The sequence below is a fragment of the Aspergillus candidus genome, assembly GCF_002847045.1.
Source record: "Aspergillus candidus strain CBS 102.13 unplaced genomic scaffold BDW47scaffold_39, whole genome shotgun sequence".
In the NCBI taxonomy this organism is placed as follows: Eukaryota; Fungi; Ascomycota; class Eurotiomycetes; order Eurotiales; family Aspergillaceae; genus Aspergillus; species Aspergillus candidus.
The window spans coordinates 239,407-257,901 of NW_020194044.1; the positions used below are offsets into that span (position 1 = coordinate 239,407).

The 18,495-nt window shown below is 46.8% G+C and overlaps 8 protein-coding genes across 8 annotated transcripts; 4 read left to right on the plus strand and 4 right to left on the minus strand.

The window, feature by feature from the left end:
• Positions 1 to 421: 421 nt before the first annotated feature.
• Positions 422 to 1,442, minus strand: BDW47DRAFT_127636 (fumarylacetoacetate hydrolase family protein; the record flags this gene model as incomplete). Its single annotated transcript, XM_024816741.1, has 4 exons — positions 422 to 442; positions 912 to 961; positions 1,029 to 1,356; positions 1,404 to 1,442. The coding sequence occupies 4 exons, from the start codon at positions 1,440 to 1,442 to the stop codon at positions 422 to 424; spliced, it is 438 nt and encodes a 145-aa protein (XP_024670095.1).
• A 998-nt stretch (positions 1,443 to 2,440) lies between these two features.
• Positions 2,441 to 3,520, plus strand: BDW47DRAFT_119098 (2,4,5-trihydroxytoluene oxygenase; the record flags this gene model as incomplete). Its single annotated transcript, XM_024815301.1, has 1 exon — positions 2,441 to 3,520. One exon carries the CDS (start codon positions 2,441 to 2,443, stop codon positions 3,518 to 3,520), a length of 1,080 nt encoding a protein of 359 aa, XP_024670096.1.
• A 52-nt stretch (positions 3,521 to 3,572) lies between these two features.
• BDW47DRAFT_119099 (uncharacterized protein) lies at positions 3,573 to 4,758 on the minus strand (the record flags this gene model as incomplete). Its single annotated transcript, XM_024815302.1, has 3 exons — positions 3,573 to 3,698; positions 3,738 to 3,785; positions 3,829 to 4,758. The coding sequence occupies 3 exons, from the start codon at positions 4,756 to 4,758 to the stop codon at positions 3,573 to 3,575; spliced, it is 1,104 nt and encodes a 367-aa protein (XP_024670097.1).
• A 329-nt stretch (positions 4,759 to 5,087) lies between these two features.
• BDW47DRAFT_133020 (FAD-dependent oxidoreductase) lies at positions 5,088 to 6,559 on the plus strand (the record flags this gene model as incomplete). The annotated part of the gene is made up of 2 exons (XM_024817719.1): positions 5,088 to 5,389; positions 5,473 to 6,559. The coding sequence occupies 2 exons, from the start codon at positions 5,088 to 5,090 to the stop codon at positions 6,557 to 6,559; spliced, it is 1,389 nt and encodes a 462-aa protein (XP_024670098.1).
• Positions 6,560 to 8,756: 2,197 nt separating this feature from the next.
• On the plus strand, positions 8,757 to 10,799 carry BDW47DRAFT_133021 (transcription factor domain-containing protein; the record flags this gene model as incomplete). Its single annotated transcript, XM_024817720.1, has 5 exons — positions 8,757 to 8,790; positions 8,950 to 9,087; positions 9,143 to 9,329; positions 9,398 to 10,584; positions 10,648 to 10,799. 5 exons carry the CDS (start codon positions 8,757 to 8,759, stop codon positions 10,797 to 10,799), a joined length of 1,698 nt encoding a protein of 565 aa, XP_024670099.1.
• A 1,146-nt stretch (positions 10,800 to 11,945) lies between these two features.
• Positions 11,946 to 13,162, minus strand: BDW47DRAFT_133022 (NAD(P)/FAD-dependent oxidoreductase; the record flags this gene model as incomplete). Its single annotated transcript, XM_024817721.1, has 2 exons — positions 11,946 to 12,737; positions 12,809 to 13,162. The coding sequence occupies 2 exons, from the start codon at positions 13,160 to 13,162 to the stop codon at positions 11,946 to 11,948; spliced, it is 1,146 nt and encodes a 381-aa protein (XP_024670100.1).
• Positions 13,163 to 13,812: 650 nt separating this feature from the next.
• Positions 13,813 to 15,101, plus strand: BDW47DRAFT_127640 (NAD-dependent epimerase/dehydratase family protein; the record flags this gene model as incomplete). Its single annotated transcript, XM_024816742.1, has 5 exons — positions 13,813 to 13,832; positions 13,888 to 14,093; positions 14,165 to 14,242; positions 14,309 to 14,766; positions 14,826 to 15,101. 5 exons carry the CDS (start codon positions 13,813 to 13,815, stop codon positions 15,099 to 15,101), a joined length of 1,038 nt encoding a protein of 345 aa, XP_024670101.1.
• A 233-nt stretch (positions 15,102 to 15,334) lies between these two features.
• BDW47DRAFT_119104 (fungal specific transcription factor domain-containing protein) lies at positions 15,335 to 17,176 on the minus strand (the record flags this gene model as incomplete). The annotated part of the gene is made up of 2 exons (XM_024815303.1): positions 15,335 to 16,336; positions 16,388 to 17,176. 2 exons carry the CDS (start codon positions 17,174 to 17,176, stop codon positions 15,335 to 15,337), a joined length of 1,791 nt encoding a protein of 596 aa, XP_024670102.1.
• Positions 17,177 to 18,495: the final 1,319 nt, after the last annotated feature.

Genomic DNA, 18,495 nt, shown 5'->3' on the forward strand with positions numbered 1-18,495 from the left:
TAACAACAAGTCATATGAAAGTAATAAGAGATAAATTCAAATATTTGGTTCTTTAAAGTACATATTCACTGATGATATGCCTTGAACACCATGTGGAACACTCTCACTTATCAATAACTCTTCTTCACTTAATCATTGTTCGTGTCGTTGCCAATGTTGCTTAGGGCGTGTCATATTATTCTTGATTCATCACACCCTTTGTTCAACTTAGCACAGGAGTTTTTTTCTTGTCTTTACCAAACTTCATACCAAACTTCTTAAGTTCAGCATCTCTGCAAGAGAGATAATGATTAGCTTATTATCTCCAGCCAAACTATAATTGCACTCGCATAGTATATGTATTATCATCTTTGTTATTCTACTATGTTAGCAGTGGGGTGTAGCCCTAGATGTCTTTTTGGTTGGAAATGTAGCCAGACCTCTAAGAGTGATACGTCTTGAGCTAGCCAGAGTAGCACTGCAGGTAGCATACTGTGTAGCAGGGGGTATGGGGTGAGTTCTATGGTACAGGCTGCAGCTTTATACATAAAGCTTTTGCGAGTTATAATTCCGTGTAGTATTTAGCTTTCTTTTCTAAAGGGAACCTCTGGTAAAAGACTAATAGAAATACCGAATACTGTATTCATATCATCCAAAGACTAAACCTATACCAGATCTATGATTTCACAAGCGACCAAGCAAGTTTTCTGTTATCAAAATAAGAAATTATCAATTAGTATTTACTTCTCAAACACCACAGCAAGAGTTCACTGTTTTCATCCCATAATGTGAAATAGGTATATTTCTCACATGATAGAGTCCTGCCCCTCCTCAAATCTTACTACATTCTTCAACGTCCCCAGGCCTGAAATTTGAATTTCGATTTGGTCTCCATCTCTCAATAACTGCCGCGGTTTCTGAAATACACCTACCCCCGCTGGTGTCCCTGTCATGACTGCTGTATAAGCTGGGATGGTTGTGCCTGGAGTTCGTGTCAGATAAATGAGAGGGGCTCTCGAAAGGGAAAAAATAAAGGTCACTGAGCGTACTCTTGCTCATCCAGCTGAGAACTCTCTCAGGTGGGAAGATCATATCTTTCTCAATCACCGTATCCTGCTTTACTTCTCCATTGACTCGGGTGACAAGGCTAGCGAACAACCTCTGTTTGAGAAAAGTCCTGGGGCTCGCAAGGACGGGCCCGATTGGGGCAAACTTGTCAAAAGCCTTCGCGTAGAAGAACTGTCCACCAGACTGCTCTGGCAGCTGGAAGAAGCGGCAAGACAGGTCATTACCAATTGTGTAGCCGAGGATAAATTCAGATGCTTCCTCCGGAGTGATGTCTCGGCAATCGCGCGAGGTGACGAATACGAGTTCGCCCTAGTTCTGTCAATGACGGCCGCGTTAGGCGGTTGAGACAAGCTCACCTCCCAGTCTGGAAGATGCGAGGCACAGAAGCGGCTCATGGAGATGGTTTCGTTCGGTGATGCAAGGGTGGCTGGTGGCTTAGTCCATACAGGTGGGTTGGCGGGGACACTGAGCTTCTGGCAATTAGACGTGATATTAGTAGATAATCCGTGCTCAGTGGCGTACATTTGCTTCCTTCGCGTGGCTCTTATCATTAAGCCCAACACAATAAATGGGGATTTTTGTTTGAGGCAAAGGCGGAAGTAGCTATAAAAAATACAGTTAGCTGTGTATCTCACTTCAGAGGGATTGGCGTGACACAAGACTTTGGATATTGTCGCCGTTGTCGCATTTTGGCCCTGCACCAGGTCTTCATATGTCGGATATGCATCTACCACTGATCCGATCGTAGGATCGGCTGAGGCACAGTCCGTGAATAGGTTATTGCCATTTTCTGTCTCGAAGTGACAAAGGTAGCGAAAGGAATTCATCGTTGATTGTTGAAGAAATACAAACAAGGATATTGAATGGCCAAGGATTGGATTTCAAGATTTCGAGAAAGATAGGATTTGCACACGAGTCGACCAAACATTTAAACCGTGAGTTGATAAAGTAATAAAGGTCCACTCTCTATCTATAACCCATATGATATATAGCGCCATTGACTTCGAAAAATTCGTGGCGTAGTTTCTACTTCGTGGAGAATTCCTCCGAGGAGTATCTTTCTGATGTAGACTCAAGCATAGGCCGAGACACGTTCATATTTTAGAGGGGCAAAAAGCTCTTATCACCGACCCTGTGAATTGACTTTTATTAGCTTACCCCCCTAATGTACAGGCCTATAGTCTCTCCGCGGCGGCACCTGGGATCCACTATCAGTTAATCATACACGCTGACGATCCTGGGTTGTTACAAGATGGAGCATGTCTTCAAGACAACGGCAGTATAAGGGATCAAATATCTAGAAGATAGAAGCTGCGCTGTCGTATCATTTTCATTCACTTCATTTCATACATTGTTTTTATCGCCTATCCAAGAGGACAAGATTCGCACGAAAATGTCCCTCTGGCTCCTCGACCTCATCGCCCTCCTCCCCTCAAAATGGCAGGAGTGGATCCTACCACCGTCCAGTATCACCGTCGTCGAAAATTCCCCAACAAAAGTCCAACTCAGCCGCATCACCCACGTCTATTTCGAACATGCGGATCTTGAAGCCTTCACGGGGTTTGCTGAGGATTTCGGCTTCGTCGAAGCTGCGCGAAAGGGGAAAACAATTTACTACCGTGGATATGGAAGGGACCCCTACGTCTATGTGGCGTCTCAGAGCTCAGCGCGGAAATCTAAATTTCTAGGCGCAGCCTTTGCTGCGAGAGATGAGGAGAATTTTACCAAAGCCGCCGCGATGCCAGGGGCTTTTCGCAAGACACTGGTTGAAGCACCAGGGGGTGGAGAGATTGTTACATTTACAAGGCCAAATGGGACATTGTTCCATGTGGTGTGGGGGCAAATTGAGCGGGACGTTGAGGTAAAGTCGACACCAACAGCGACACACGACTTCCAGGGACCTTTTAATACCCCGTTTGAGAAACCGCGAAAGGGGCAGTTCCAACGGTATCATGATGGACCGGCACTGGTGCATAAGCTCGGACATTACGGCTATGTGTGCAAAGACTTTGAGACGGAGCTTGAGTTCTACACTTGTAACTTCAACTTTGTGCACTCAGATATCTTGTATCTTCCAAAATTTCGGCAGATGGATGTCATGACTTTCATGCACCTCGATCTTGGTGAGGATTATACAGACCACCATACCTTTTTCTTGCAGCGGGCGTCACCGACTGTGCGTGAGACATACGTCCATCATACCTCGTTTGAGGTGGCTGACTTCGACACGCAGCTAATGGGGCACCATTATCTAGCTAAAAAGGGGTGGAAGAGTGTTTGGGGGGTGGGAAGGCATATTCTTGGAAGTCAGATTTTTGATTACTGGTATGACACTTCGAAGTTCAAGATCGAGCATTATGCGGACGGGGATGTGGTGAATCGATACAATGTCACGCGTAGGGAGCCTGTTGGGCCGTTGTCTATTTGGGGGCCTGAGCTGCCCAGGGATTTCGGGGCTAACAAGGCGGGATAGTTCCTTTTTTCCTAGTGTAAATTTTGTTTACGAATAAAGGACATAGATCTTACTACATGAGCATTATATGAACAATTCTATCATCAATCCATCGAATCTGACCTCGCAGGAATTTAGGCGCCTTATAAGTCAAGTAGTCCTTTCCCTTGAAGAACCAAACCAGACACCTAAAAAGCGTCTAACCCCCTAGGTGTCCTGTCCCGGTGGTCTGTCCCACCAGAACAACTATCATTTTCTTTTGTGCTTCTGCTGAATAGGTAACGAGCTAGGTCTTTCGCGCAATGGATGCCGCTGTCTTGACCAGCCACAATAGAGAGCAGTCGATACGGATGGCAGGTAATATCACCGATAGCATAAGTGTCACTGCGGCTTACACCAGTTTCTACAACTCTGAGGCATCCATCGACATTTACCCAGCCCTCGGAATTCAGAAAGCTGTTCGGAATGAATCCATTGTTCGGAATAGTGCCTGTTGTGGCAATGTATGCATCTGCCGTGATTGTCTCCCCAGTGGACAGCTTGAATTTCCAAGACTGGGCGTTCGTTTTGTACTGAGCACCCTCAACTGTGACTTCGGTTAAGATATTGATATTCCGCCGCCGTAAGAGTGACAACGTTGTTTTCTGAACAGGCTCAGTCGCCCCCTCCAGCAACACATTTGTCCGCGACAACAACGTAATCTTCTTCAACTCCGGAGCTTCAGCAAGTTCTCCAGCAATTTCCACACCAAGAGGCCCCGTACCACCAATTACAATCATTCGAGCCGCTTTCAGCGTTTCCCGCGCCACATGTATTGTCTTCATCGTATCTTCGAACGCCGTAGCCTTGAACGGGAGTTTCACTCTAGCTTGTCCTAGCGTCGCAGGGGTCGTACTTCCAGACGCGATGGCAAGGTAATCAAAACAAAACGAACCAACGGTACTTTTCGAGGAGTCGGCAGACGTTATAACTGAAACCGACTTGACTGAATTGTCAATTCTGGTCACCAATCCCTTGACGAATGTGAAAGCGCCAGCGGGATATTCCCGAAATGCGTTCAGGATGGAGTAGATATATTTACATTGTGGCAAGCACCCTGGCTTGACGAGAAATCGAGGAGCAGCAATGTTGAAGTAGTACTCATCAGATGGGTTGATTAGGGTAATTGTGGCGTTAGGGGTCTGTCGTAGGAGTTTGTGGCTTACTGCGGGTCCCGCGTGGGAGCCACCGACAATTATTACGGAGACACGTTTAGGCATGGAATGTGACTTGACTTTCTTGTTCACTAGTTCAACAAGGAGCGCGCTTCGCCCATTTTGTATGAAGTCAAGTTATTGAAGATCCTCCGGCTGAGGGACATCAAGTTAGGGCTAGTGCCGGGACAACTTTCGGAGGATTCTCGCCAGACCCACACGGATTTAGTGATAACCGCCAACCATAAGGGGTAGTACTGAAAATGGGGTGAGCCATCCTTGAGACACCTTGATGCCTCGGCCCAAAGACAATAGGGTAACTGCTATCTGTGTGGAAATGCAAAGTACTAAAGAGTAGCTTGCCGAGGACTGAGATACAAACCTGTACGCTCAGCATGAGGAACCAAAAAGGCCCTTTTAAAGCTATAATTATAGGTGGAGGCCCGGTCGGACTCGCGGCCGCACACGCTCTTCACCTGGCTGGTATCGACTTCGTCGTCCTTGAGCGTCGGCCCGCCATCGTTGAAGACAAGGGCGCCAGTCTTATTGTCTACCCTCATACATTCCGAGTCTTGCATCAATTTGGCATCTTAGATGAATTACTACCGCGTGGTGGGGAGTTGTTTCATCATTTGTCATTCACGGCCGACGGACAGGTCTTCAGTGAGGGGAATCGATATAACCAGATACGTGAGAAGTGAGTCTTTTTACAACAATCGCACTGTTACACGTCTTCTTGAATGGGACATTGTGACTAAGAGATACATCTATTTCGCTTAGTCACGGCTCTGCCCCAGTTGCCTTCCACCGCGCCGAATTGATAGAAGTCATGTACAACGGCCTATCCCCAACCGCTAGAGAGAAGGTCTTGACGGACAAGGATTTAACGGACATTAAAATGACTCAGGATGGAGTCACTGTAACCTGCACCGACGGCAGTACTTTCCATGGTTCAATCGTCATTGGCGCCGACGGTGTCCACAGCAAAACGCGTCAAATAATGCGCGACCTTGCTCTCAAAGAGTACCCAACAAGGGTATGGGATTCCCAGCGGCCGTATACAGCAACATACCAGCTTCTCTTTGGATCATTTCCGTCGCCGGCACCAGCTGGTCAGGGGTATGATATCCAGTCGAAGGGGAAGGCGATCATGTACTTTAGCGGGCCGGAGAAGGGGTGGTTCTTCCTGTACAAGAGGTTACCAAAGCCAACGAGCGAACGAGCGAATTATACGAATGAAGAAATCGAAGCTCTCGCAGCGGAATTTGCAGAATTCCCGCTGACCAGAACAGTCAAGGTCAAGGATGTCTGGCCGCGAATGCTAGGGGCTGGACTGACGAATCTGGAAGAAGGAATTGTTCACAACTGGAGCTTTGGGCGCGTTGTACTTGTTGGTGATTCTTGCCACAAGATGACAACCCATCTGGGCCTAGGGTTCAACCACGGAATCCAAGATGTGGTTGTGCTGTGTAATAGCCTTTGGAACGCGATTCGGAAAGCGCCTAGTGGAAAACTCGACATTCTGGCTCTTACCAATCTCTTCGAGGAATATCAGACTGTCCGGATGAGCTCTGTGTGCTCGCTCAAGGGGGATGTCTTGAAATCTGGACTGGAGACGAGGATGCACGCATGGCATAATGTCTGGTACTATATTTTCTCGCGGTACCTGTCGCTTCCAAAGGTGGTTGAAAACATAGTATTGCGCTTTGTTATGGCACCGGAGTTTCGGAAGGGGCAGGTGTTAGCTTATGTGGCCAAAGAGGAGCGAATGAGGGGAAAGATTAGTTGGATATATCCAATGACACCTCCGATGAAGAGGGAGGACCTTCAAGCCCATTGTGATTCATTTTCTCAAACAGATCAATAATTCATCCAGTGCATACTCCGATACTTCTCTTCCTCCAGTGATAGCACCAGGTGCCGCGAAGGTTCTGTACAAAAATTATCCAACCATTGTGTCTCACTTGCTCTCTACGCTCGGAACAGCGTAGAAGAATAGAGCCTCACATCTACCCTATCGCGCTGCGCCAGGACTAGATTTGCCTTCAATTTTGGCATTGAGGACTCATATCCTCCGGCGTAATCAAGAACATTGAAAATCCTGGAGGGGCTTTGCAGTTTTGTAGTAAGCCTCTGCAAGTGCGTATTGTTCCGTTGTAGACACATCAGTCATAACAGACTTTTGATGCAAGGCAGAAGGGGGATTCTCATGTCCTAAACAGAACTCGCAGACGCCCGTCTCTACATATCTCCTCCTTTGCACCCTTCTTCAACTCGCAGATGCCTATTTCCACACATCTCCTCTTTTACACTCTTCTTTAACTCGCAGACACTCATCTCTACATGTCTTCTCCTTTAAAACTATTAAAACAAGCGCAACCAGCACCCCTGGAGAAGATAATTATATTACTTAATATTATCAGGAGATCTGTTATACACTAGAGAACTTGCTACATTATTAGGAGACTAGTAATACCTCTAAAAACCCTCTTTCCTAGCTATATATCTAGGGATTCTTTCTAGCTACATACTTAGGAGTCCTATATAGGACTACCTTTTGCTAAATAGGCTTATATATTATAAATCTTAATCTTATTAAAATAATAATATCTTTTATATAAAATATATATAATATTAAAATTTCAGATATGTCTAGCTGGCTGTACCTCTCTTTTTATAATTAATTCTAGATCTTTAAAGCTAAGATAGACTTAGAAATATAGTTTTAGCCCTGTATAAAGAGGCTTAAGTAACCTACTAGTATTACTACTCTCTTACTCCTATACTAAGTACCTAATATTATTATATACTCATGATCACATTACTAATACAAGCTGACCGGCTCTATTCAGGCCCTTTGGCCGTCAGTGTCTCGGAAGGATCCTGGAAATGGAGATAAAATCAAGTATAATGTAATTCTCTCTCTCTCTCTCTCTCATGTCCTAAACAGATTCGAGGAACCCCATCAAATGGAAAACACTCCAATCCCCTATATGGATTTCCTTTCTATCGCTCCGGAAGAAATGCCGGTACTCACCCTAAGTATCGGACCTGCGGTGCATCGCGTATACACTCTAGGCTACCAAGTCACCCTTTCCAACATGAATAGGTGAGTCGCGATTTATGCTCCCTCCGACTGGCAGGGATGTGTCTTTGAGCGCCTGACGGAAGCTCACTGAGGAAGGTGGGAGTAATCTAAGTGCTATCATGGTCTTTTTTAGTTGGGCATGGGTATAGAAAAGTAATGGACTTACTCTCATTCATGATAAGGTCCCCCAGTCTTAAATGTGTGAATTTCTTCTCCAACGTCTAATAGTCACCAAATTCGCCGACTATCTCCCTTCGTATCTTATCTCGTACCGCGGATTACATGTAAGTATAAGGCAGGACTCAGGACACTTGCCGTGATGTCTCGACCTGCAAGTAGTATATTTAGTAGCCTATCCCGGGTGCATTTAGGAAAATTGGTCTCTAAGGCCAACACGTAAGGGACACATATCGTTCCTGAGCGGATTCCTGAGGCTTGCTCGCCTGCTTGTTTTGCAGCGCAAGCTGCACGTATCGATCTAATACCTCGTGTACAGTTGCATTTGCTTTGCGGAATCTTGAGGGGATTATCGCACAGTAGAACTTCTGCGCGAGTCTCCGTCCGAGCAGATAGTCTTGACTAGTATCAAAGCTGTAGCAAGCCTGGCGAAGCTTTCAACGACTGTTCCTCCTATTGGGTTGTTATATGACTCTAACAATCCAGCAGTTTTACCAAAGAGGAATCCCGTCGCAGAGTTAACGATGAGAAGATGAGCTAGCTCCTGAATATTGAAACCTGATCGATCACGTGGGGAGTTTTTGATGTTTTGCGCAAAGTACCGATGGAAAATTCAGATATCAATAATGTAACAGTCAAAGGTTAAGCGTAGTTCTCGAGCTATCATAGCTAGAAATAAGCTTGGATCGTTCACACCTGGTGCCTGGCGAAATGCGGCCTGATTATCGCTCGCACATATGACGAGCCTGCACCATCGAGAGTAAATATCCCATCGCCCGGAAGTGGACACAATTTGTCGATGCTATATCACCATTCTCAAGTCGTTAGGTTGTGTAAGAGGGACTTCTATTGGACGGCTCGGTTGTCGATATTTACTTGATCCCAATCATCAGACCTTTGAGGGTGGGTCTGTGGATCTGAAAGAAGGTCAAGTGTACGCCGAGTGCCGTTAACCAAAAGCTCCAAGCTACCGATCCACTAACTCTCGGCAGGCAACCTGGCAAGACCGACCTGCTCTCGTTGTTTTGAGCTTGGGGAGGCATGCACCTATACGTTAGTGAAACGCAGACCCGGCCCTCCTCGTGGCTCTCATCATACAACTCGCCGGTCCAAATCACGCACAAAATCTGGTAATTGTTCGATTTCCCTAACAAAATGGTCGAGAACTAATGCGCAATTTTCAAGTACCACCAGCCGGTGACATCACACTTCAACAGCCCGAACTTATCCTTTCTACGTCAGCCTTACTCCCCACTCCCGTGGACCCGGTTTACCCTGCACAGTCTATCCGTGGAGAGCCGTCGCAGAACACTGATACTAGCCCTCCGTATTCGAGCTCTCTGCCTTTCCCCTTGTCCCAGGAGGAGTACCTGTAGGTGACCTCTTTCTTTTGTTCTTCGAGGATGATCCCAGGGCTAATCCAAGCTGCTACTCCTGCAGCATTGAGAGCTTCTTTGATATTGCCAAGGATGCGAATCCTATCTTTTTGAAAGAACGGTTTCTTCGCCGCTATCGGAGCTCACAATGCCACCAAGATCTCGTCTCGACGATGGCCATCATTAGTGCAAAACTAACCCAATTTACCACTCATGATGACGGGCCAAATCTAGATGCGGGACTAGATTCACTTCTCAGCTCAAGCCAGCTAGAGGATGATCTTATTGGTGACGCTCCATCTCTCGATCAATTCCGCAAAGCATATATACTGGCTTTTTATGAGTTCCATCAGTTCCCCGGGCACCACTCCTGGCTGCGTATTGGTAGGATAACGCGTATGGCCTACCGTATCGGCCTTGATCGCCTTGACCATATCCGCACACTCTACCCCGATTGGAGCACAATTAGCGATGAAGATCTTGACGAGTGGCGAGCACTATGGTGGTGTATCTACCGACTCGATACATACTCCAACCTCGCCTCCGGAACACCATACTTGATTGACGATACGGTCATCAATACCTCTTTTAACATCAGTCAAAGAAAGAGTGCTTCCCACGGCATCTTCCTGCCTCCTAACTCAGATAATCTATCTCAACTTCTCCCTACCATCACATTAAATCCAGAGACCTTGCTAAACAACATTCACAATATTACTGTTGCCACCTTGCGCCAGGCAGGTCTAGTCATCCGCATGCACCTACTTCGATGGCAAGAGGGGATAGCGGCACAAGTCACCAAGGTCGACCGGCAGCTAACTGCACTCCGCCTTGCCCTTCCCCCGGGTTGGCTGAACCCCCGACGCAATGCATTCACAAACGAGACTCCCATCGACCACCATGAAAGGCTAATCACCGTCTTCCATTTGCGGATGGCGCAATTGCTCCTTTCTGTCGTGGACTGCGGTCACGGGCGAGTGGATAACTGGCTGCCAAGTTGGCAGCGCGTTCTCGAGACATGTCAGGACATTGCCTCATTGGCGGGTCAATGGGATACTGCATTCTGCCTCGCTGTAGACCCGGCAATCACATTCACCATCTTCACGACGCTTATCTTCCTCGATCTTCATAGAAAGTCGAATGGAATGCTGCATAATAGTCTGCGCGCCAGTATCGACCATGAAATCACTATTCTTCATCTACAGCTCAAGCATTTTGGCGGGATCTGGACACAGGCGAGGCTGCTTACTTGTAAGTTACTGGAGTCTACTCCAACGTAACCTAGTATGTTACAGACTAATAGATGTGATATAGTGTCCTTTGAGAGCTTTAGTGAATCCGTGCTTGGACCGCTTTCGTACACCCAACTTGCCTTGGTCCTGTCGCGCTTCGAGGCACCACTACACCCGAGATGGTTGCAGTTTCTTTCATCTGGTCTAGACCTCAAAAGAATATGTTCTGATTAGAATGGGCAATGGCCAGGTCAGGCGAGGTTAAAGACCCACCAGTACACAAAACATGACTATGTTAAGACCCTAGGATCCCTTGATGCTTCTGCCATACTAGTATTTGTTATGTGGTAGTCCGGGGGCGCCGCACCAAGGGCTGGATAACATGCTAGGAGTAGTAATAGAGGATGATAGAGTGTCATTCGGTTCGGTTCGGTGCGGTTTTAATGGCGAAAACCCGCATAATCCGAAAATATGCTGACAGTAGCTGCATATTAGTTGCACACTCGTCAGGGGTAAAGGTACCAACCCAATGCGCAGTTACAGTACGGTAGTTCTCTTTTCCAGGTCCCTAGCTTACTCATCGCGGTAAATTTCCTTTTTTGAAAACGCCGGACTAATTTGGATAAGCATGAGCTTCGGCTGCCAAGCCGGCCGCACGCTCAGAAGGCGGCCAATTGGGTTCCACCCGAGCATGCATAGTAAGGTGCCAGTTTCTTGACCTAAGAAAATCTATCCTAATTGTAATGTCAATGGCATGTTTCCAGGGTTCTTGATATCTTTCTGTTTGAAAACAATGCTGCGACTCACAAAAGGCTACAGGTCCTATTCCCTGCTTTGTGAAGTACACTGAGAGCAATGAGGTTCTCCATGAAACATGATGAGAAGTAGATATGAGACAGAGTTGCTCACTTTGGTAGAAGATCTATTTCTGTACACACCTCTCTTTTTTCATACGATTCCATAGTTACTGGCTACATGCTACTCACTAGAGAGCGACAAGAATTTAGTCGACGGCAAGGCACGATCATTGGTTCTGAGGCGAGACAATTGATACAAAGTTGGTGCCTGATAGTATAAATGGTCCAGGGACTAATGCTTAGGATAGATCGAACGAATTATAGGTTTCCAATTAGTAACTAATTGCCAATGATCATGCGAATGGACCCGTGCTTGTCTTACTCTTGCCAACGCGTCAGTATTAACAACTACAGTTTCCTCACAAGGTCGTGCTCCTTGCTTAACCACCCGAGAATCCCAGAGTAGATCAGATATAGACATTTTTGTATTGGAATTAAAGGGAATGGAACTCCTCTTCGAAGCGTCGAAGTTGATCTTAAATTGAACTGTCTATTGTGGTTATCTGAAACTCCCAGAGCGTAACTAGATAACCGCGCGCTCAGTCAGTGGCCGGCCTTCAGAAATGCGAGCATAAGACAAAACACCGAGGTCCAGGGTTTTGAATTGGCCGTGGACGATCAGCTCAGCAACTGCCCGCCCACAAGCAGGTGCTTGCTGGCTCCCATGCCCTGAGAAACCAGCACAGAAGAAGAAGTTGCCAATGTTTTTGTGAGGGCCTACAATGGCATTGTGGTCGAAAGTGTGGAACTCATAATGTCCCACCCACTTATCAGTGACACGAGCGGATCTGAACTGAGGGACGCGACGAGAAATGATGGGAAGGATTTTGTTGGTCCAAGCATCCTCGGCAAAGCTGATATCGCTCACATCCACGGCGTTGTCGGGACCGGTGGGTGGGCAACCAACGAGGTAATTTTTTGCAGCGTAGGAGCGGAAGTGTACACCTGTAGGATCGATGGTCAAGGGCAGATCCTTAGGTAATGGCTCGTCTACCTCGAAAATGTATGTGTACCGCCGACGAGCCTCAATTGAGACTTGAATTCCCGCTAGCTGAGCGACCTGGGTGGCACGGGTACCCGCAGCATTGACCACATTCTTGACCGCAATCATCTCACCACTGCGCAAGGTGATGGAGCCAACTTGAGCTCGCTCAACGGCCATGTTGACCACTTCATTGCTCACGTACTCAACTCCCCTCTCACAAGCAGTCGTTCGCAACCATTCAACAATGCCAAGAGCGTTGAAGCAGCCCTCATCTTTCGTGTTCAGGCTTCCCGAGTGGAGATCATCAATATAGAACCAGGGATACTTCTCCTTGATGCAGCCGGGATCATTGTAGTGCCTGCGTTGCAGCTGGCTTGCAACTGCTGATCCTTCTGCAAGACCTCGGTCAACTCGGGCGAGTCGGACAAGTAAAGGTAGCCGAAGTCACGGATAGGGGGGTTGGGAACGCAGGGATCGGGTCCAAACTTGTCACCATACTCGCGGACGAAGTCAGCAGCATATTGAGCGATTTCCACGTTGATCTTGGTTGCGAATTGCTGGCGCATGCAGTTGTTGCTAGCTTTCGTGGCGGAGTACTCCAGGGATGTGTCACGTTCAACTACCAAGACTGAGCCTTTGAAGTCAGGGTTATGGACAAGGTGCCAGGCAATCGACGCGCCGCTCGTGGCACCTCCGACGATGACCACGTCATGTTGTTGTTTGGATGGCGAAGTGGGATATTGAGTTGAAACCATTGTGTTCGCGTGTGATATTTCTGAAAGATAGAAGTCCAGGACAAACTTGTGACTGATTCGACTCGTGAACCTATGAGAAATATCGAGACCTTTTATGCTTTCTATCCATATTTGGTGGTCCCGCCTACAAACATAAGCGCCACCACAAGTAAATGGTAGATGTTGGTTTGCTCGCGATAACCTTCCAATCTTTTGTGACAATTCTTGACATGTTGATGGTAAAAAAACCTGCTAAGTGACGGGTCACTTGCCAAAGTCAGCTTGATCCAGCCAGAAAATGCTCCGCAACGCCTGTTTTAGTGTTGTTAGTGACTTCGAAACCACAATTATTTACCGCCCAACTTTTGCCAGCAGTATTCTTCCGGCCTAGTCCCCGCTATCACTTTTGATGGAGGAGGCAACAATATAAGGAAGGCAGTAACGAAGCCGACTGGACCCACTGTACCCGCTACCATTATTAATGGCATATCAGTTTCGGCAGGTTTCCCCGATTAGGTATCTATGCTCTGGGAGTATATGAGTGTCTGAAATCCCAGAGGTTATTGATCAAAATGTTATCGCACATTGATCTCTGCTCGTGAATTGAACCTAGAATTAAGTTTCAAATAGGACCATTCGAATCAAAACGCTGAGTTCTATTCAATTTCAGTATGAGTCAGAAAATCTTCATGTTAGCATTTCCCAGCAGTGAGCCGTTTAGTGGATTGGAGCTCATTTGTCTACAGCACAGGTGTTACAGGCTTTATTGGTGGAGACGTCCTGTACGGCCTTACTAAGGCACTGGCAGCTTCTAGCATCGTTGCTCTTGTACGAAACAAGTCCCAGGCGGCTGTCGTTACAGGAAAGTTTCCTACAGTGACTCCGCTCATTGGAGACTTGGACTCCAGCGCAGAGATCCAACAAGCGGCTTCCAAAGCTGATGTGGTGCTTCGTATGTGCCAAAATCCAACCCAGGCAATATCAATGCTTTGAAAATTGTGCTGACATAGGGCATGAATACAGATCTGGCAAGCTCCAGTCATGTGCCCAGTGCTAAGGCTATCACCGAAGGCCTGGCTAAGAACGAGCGTGAGAACCCGAGTATGTTATTCTTCCATTACAAACAAAGCCCTTTCGATTAGTTTTTTGAAACTAACCTACTCTTAGCGTGGATCCAGATCTCCGGCGCGAGTTTCCTGGCCGGTGCGGAAGTAAAGGCAAAGAACTTCGGCCAGCCCGGAGCCAAGATCTACAACGATTTGCACGGTATTCAGGAAATTCACAACATTCTCGATGCTTCTCCCCAGCGTGCCGTGGACCATCTTCTCCGCGGCATGCATCCTATTAACTCTCGTGTGAGGACGGCCATGGTCTACGGGCCACTCATTTACGGCAAGGGCCGAGGGCCAGTGAATCAGCGGAGTATCCAAATTCCCGACCTCGCCAAGGCAACTCTGCAACATGGACACGGCCTCCATCTAGGCCGCGGTTTAAACGCCTGGAATACTATTCACATTTCAGATTTGACGGCACTAATTGTGAAATTGGTTGTGGAATCCTCGCGAACCTCAAACCCGGAGTTGTGGAATGAAAATGGTGTTTTCTTCGCTGAGTCTGGGAAGATGGTGAGTTTAACACTTCAAAACCAGTATCTGGCTTTGGCATCTGACAGATGATATGATAGACTTTTGGAGATATCGGCAGAAGAATCGCTACTGTCGCCCACTCTCAAGGTTTCATTAGGACGCCCGAGGCGGTTGAGATTGATGCGGCCGCTGCTGACAGACTCACTCCTCATGGATCGGTGATTTGGGGTACGAATGCTCAATACCAAGCTATTCGGGCGCGGGAGATTCTAAAGTGGTTGCCTCAAGGACCCTCGGTCGAAGAAGAAATCGAGCGAGTCGTCTTCTCCGAGGCGTCACGGAGTTTCTCACGACCGACGGAGAAGCTCGCTTGATTGTGTTCCCCCGCGCCCATGATATTTGTAATATCCAGAAAGTAAAATTGTGTGCAGCATTAAATACCATGGTTTATATATCTCGCGAATAGTACTTTCTTGCAATCACACTACGCGCAAGCTTGCCTTGCAATTTTGTATTATTTTAGTGGCACACCATGTCTAGCGATCAATTATTTCAATAACCACATTGAATCCCATGCATCTCCATAACTTGATGGCAATACCCTCTTCTATACAATAATAATAGGACACCGATCATGCTCCATTACATCAAACCAGCTGAGTGTAAAATCACTACTTTCCTCCCGTGCCTTCCAGACTCTTTGCGCAACATCCGCAGCTGTGAGAAAAGTACCAACAGCTGTCCTGTAGAACATGTCACGCAACCAACCCAGCAGCCGCACTTGTGTAGACTTGTCAACAGCTTCACATGCAGCAATGAAACAAGGCCATAGTAGAGGCAGATTTTGACCTTCCTTTTGGTTGGTGCTGCATGCCTCCTCGATAAAGTGTAATGCCTTTTGGACAGTCTCCTGTAAGATGAGAGCATTGATATTGTGTACGCGACGATAGTAGAATAATATCAGTCCTTGGTGCATGGCAAATGCGTTGTGGCAAAATGCTTTTGGGGTGGCTCTGTCGCTGTTACCGTTGCTGTCGCTGTCCACAAAATGGTGTGAGTTAGGTGGTGGTGGTTGTTCCAGTTCCCAGGTCAAAATGTGGTGCTCCAATTTTTTTGTCCGTTTACTAAGATTCGTCACAACTTCCACATCGACAAGAGTATCACGCGTAAAAAGTTCCTGCTCATTGGCTAGGCGGATGACTTGTGACAGAAGACCCATCAAGGACTCCGGTATCCCGTACATGATGGGAAAAAGACTGTTGTTCCAAAGACCCATCACTTCGAGGTGTATATCCTGATATCCAATGAGATCAGACTTTGCAACTCCCTTGTCAAGTTCGTTGAGTGTGGCCGCGTTTGGTAGCCGGAAACTTTGAAGGTTCTGTGTTAGTTCCCCATCAGATACAAGACTGGAATTAGGGCGTGCCGGGCACACTGCGACAAGGGCACAACCGCAGGTACTTTCGGCGAGGATACGCAACCAGGTATAGATATGGTGCAAAATTCGAACTTTGAAAGATTTTCGCGCTTTTGAAAATCCTCGCCTTCTTATCAAGCATTCTGCTTCAATCAAAAATTTTTGAGCAAATCTGTATTCCCCAGAAAAAACCTGTGAATGAGATTAGCATAGTAGTTCTATAACAGGATGAAGTTGACGAACCTCAAGATAAACCATTGAAAGTATGGCCACGAGCAGTTCCTTATATTTTACTGGTTTTCTGCTCGTGATCTCTTCTTTCAAAGCAAGCTCAAGGTGCTGCTTAGCATGCCATTGACTCTGATTATACATTTCACAATCTATTGTGTTTCGCGAGCGGCGTGCACGGTCAAGGCAGCTAGCAGAGACAAGCGAATTGAATAGAGACAGCCTATGGTGGCTGGCCTTCTGACTCACAAGTAACTCGGCGTACGTTGACATTGCAGCAGGGAGGTGAATCGTCTGCCAAGGGCATTCCGGATTACCCCTTAATGGAAAAGAAAATGAACAGACATTATCCTTGAAGTGACGGAGAAGCTCGAGAGCCCGTGGTAGGACATCTACAGAAGACAGCTCGGGTTCTTGCGTAGGAGGGCGCACGGGACTTGTGGGTGAGTAAAAATTGAAGATATCTTGGAAACTATCTTCACCGGTGGAAACCACAGTAGAAACCACAGTAGATAGTGGTGTGGGTTCAGAAAATTGTTGGTGAGTGCTTGTTTGTTCCATTGCGGACAAGTCAGTGACAGAATTCATGCTGACAGCAAGACTTTTGTTTTCTTTTTTTGAGCCGCCAGGTTTGGCATCATCAATAGCGTGTTCATTGGACATGTGATGATGCATGAAATTTAAAACACCAAAGGGTCCCTGAAACAGACACGGACCAGAACTGCTTTCCAGCCAATGTTCAATGTTGTCCAATGCAGCATTAGTAGTAATTTCCCCAAGGCTATTGACAGTAGCTTTTGTCATGGTCTCTTGTTCAATAACTATATATGCGTTAATGAGGGCGGCTCTGATACAAGAAAGCGGTTGTTACTAACCTTGATATAGCGGCCGACGGAAAATACTCTCCTTAGGTCGCTCGCTGGCAGGGCCTCGGACCTTGTTTACATCGACAGGCCACTTAATTTGAGCGTTGTATCCCGGGCATGCAATTCCGGTCAAGTGACATGTCTGGCATCCTGGCCGGCCTTCGTCGCATTTGAGGTGACGGGTGCGACAACCGCCACAACCTGTCAAAGAACGGTGCCGTTGCGCCATTTTCTGTGAAGCCACTGGCAAAGGTCAGAGTAACTTATATAAAGTAACCTCATGTCAGACTTAGGTAAGATTGGCGTTGGGAGGCATGGTTGCAATGGGAGGCGCAAAGAAAATGGGCGGGGTTGGAAGATCTCGGGCTTAGTCAAATTATTTTCAATAGCCAAGCAAGACACGGCCCGGCTCCGAGGAACACAGCAAAACAGGTATGACTATTATGCGGTAGTCCGGTAACGCCGCACCTAGGAGTAGTAATAGAGGGTCATATGGAGGACAACAAGAGGGAGTCTATGCTAGAGCTAATTACTAATTCTTGAAAGAATAAGAGAGTCAAGGACTTATATACATGTAGCTTATAGTATCTTAATCTTTCTAAATAAATTTTAATAACTAAGTAGACAAGCTATCCAAGACTACTATCTAATACTATCTCTCTTCTTTATAAATCTAGTCTCTAGAGCCTAGAGTGTCATCACTAAACGCAAAAACCCGCACTGAATGTTACAGAAACCTAACATGGTTGACACCCCGCAGAGGCGGCACAACTAGTGTTGGATTGGGTCGGATCGGTTTCTATAAAAATCAATCCGATAAACCGATCCATTGGGGCACCGATCCAACTCAAACCAATCCAGTCCAACACTACTCTTGATTTCTTATATACAAAAAGCTGGCTTAGTTGCACGCCGTGGATCTCAGGCCCGATGCATGGCATGAGATTATCGACCTTAACCTGGCCCTTAGGCAGTAGGTCTGGGAAAGTGGGATTAGCATCTTTGCCGTGGTCGTGATGCTTAAACGGCTCAAGAGGAGGATATCTGTCAGACTGTTAGTCGCGATATTCCTTTATAAAGGACAGCGGAGGGGTACCTCTCTGTTTTATTATTCCTAACAGGCAGATAGTGCGGGTATGACGCAGGAGGAAGATTGGCTGTGTCATTAATCTCATGATTTATCTCACATGTTTATCTAATGAACTTCTTTTTGTTGTGGCCCTCTTCTATCTTGACCGGCAATGTAGTTTCTGGGGC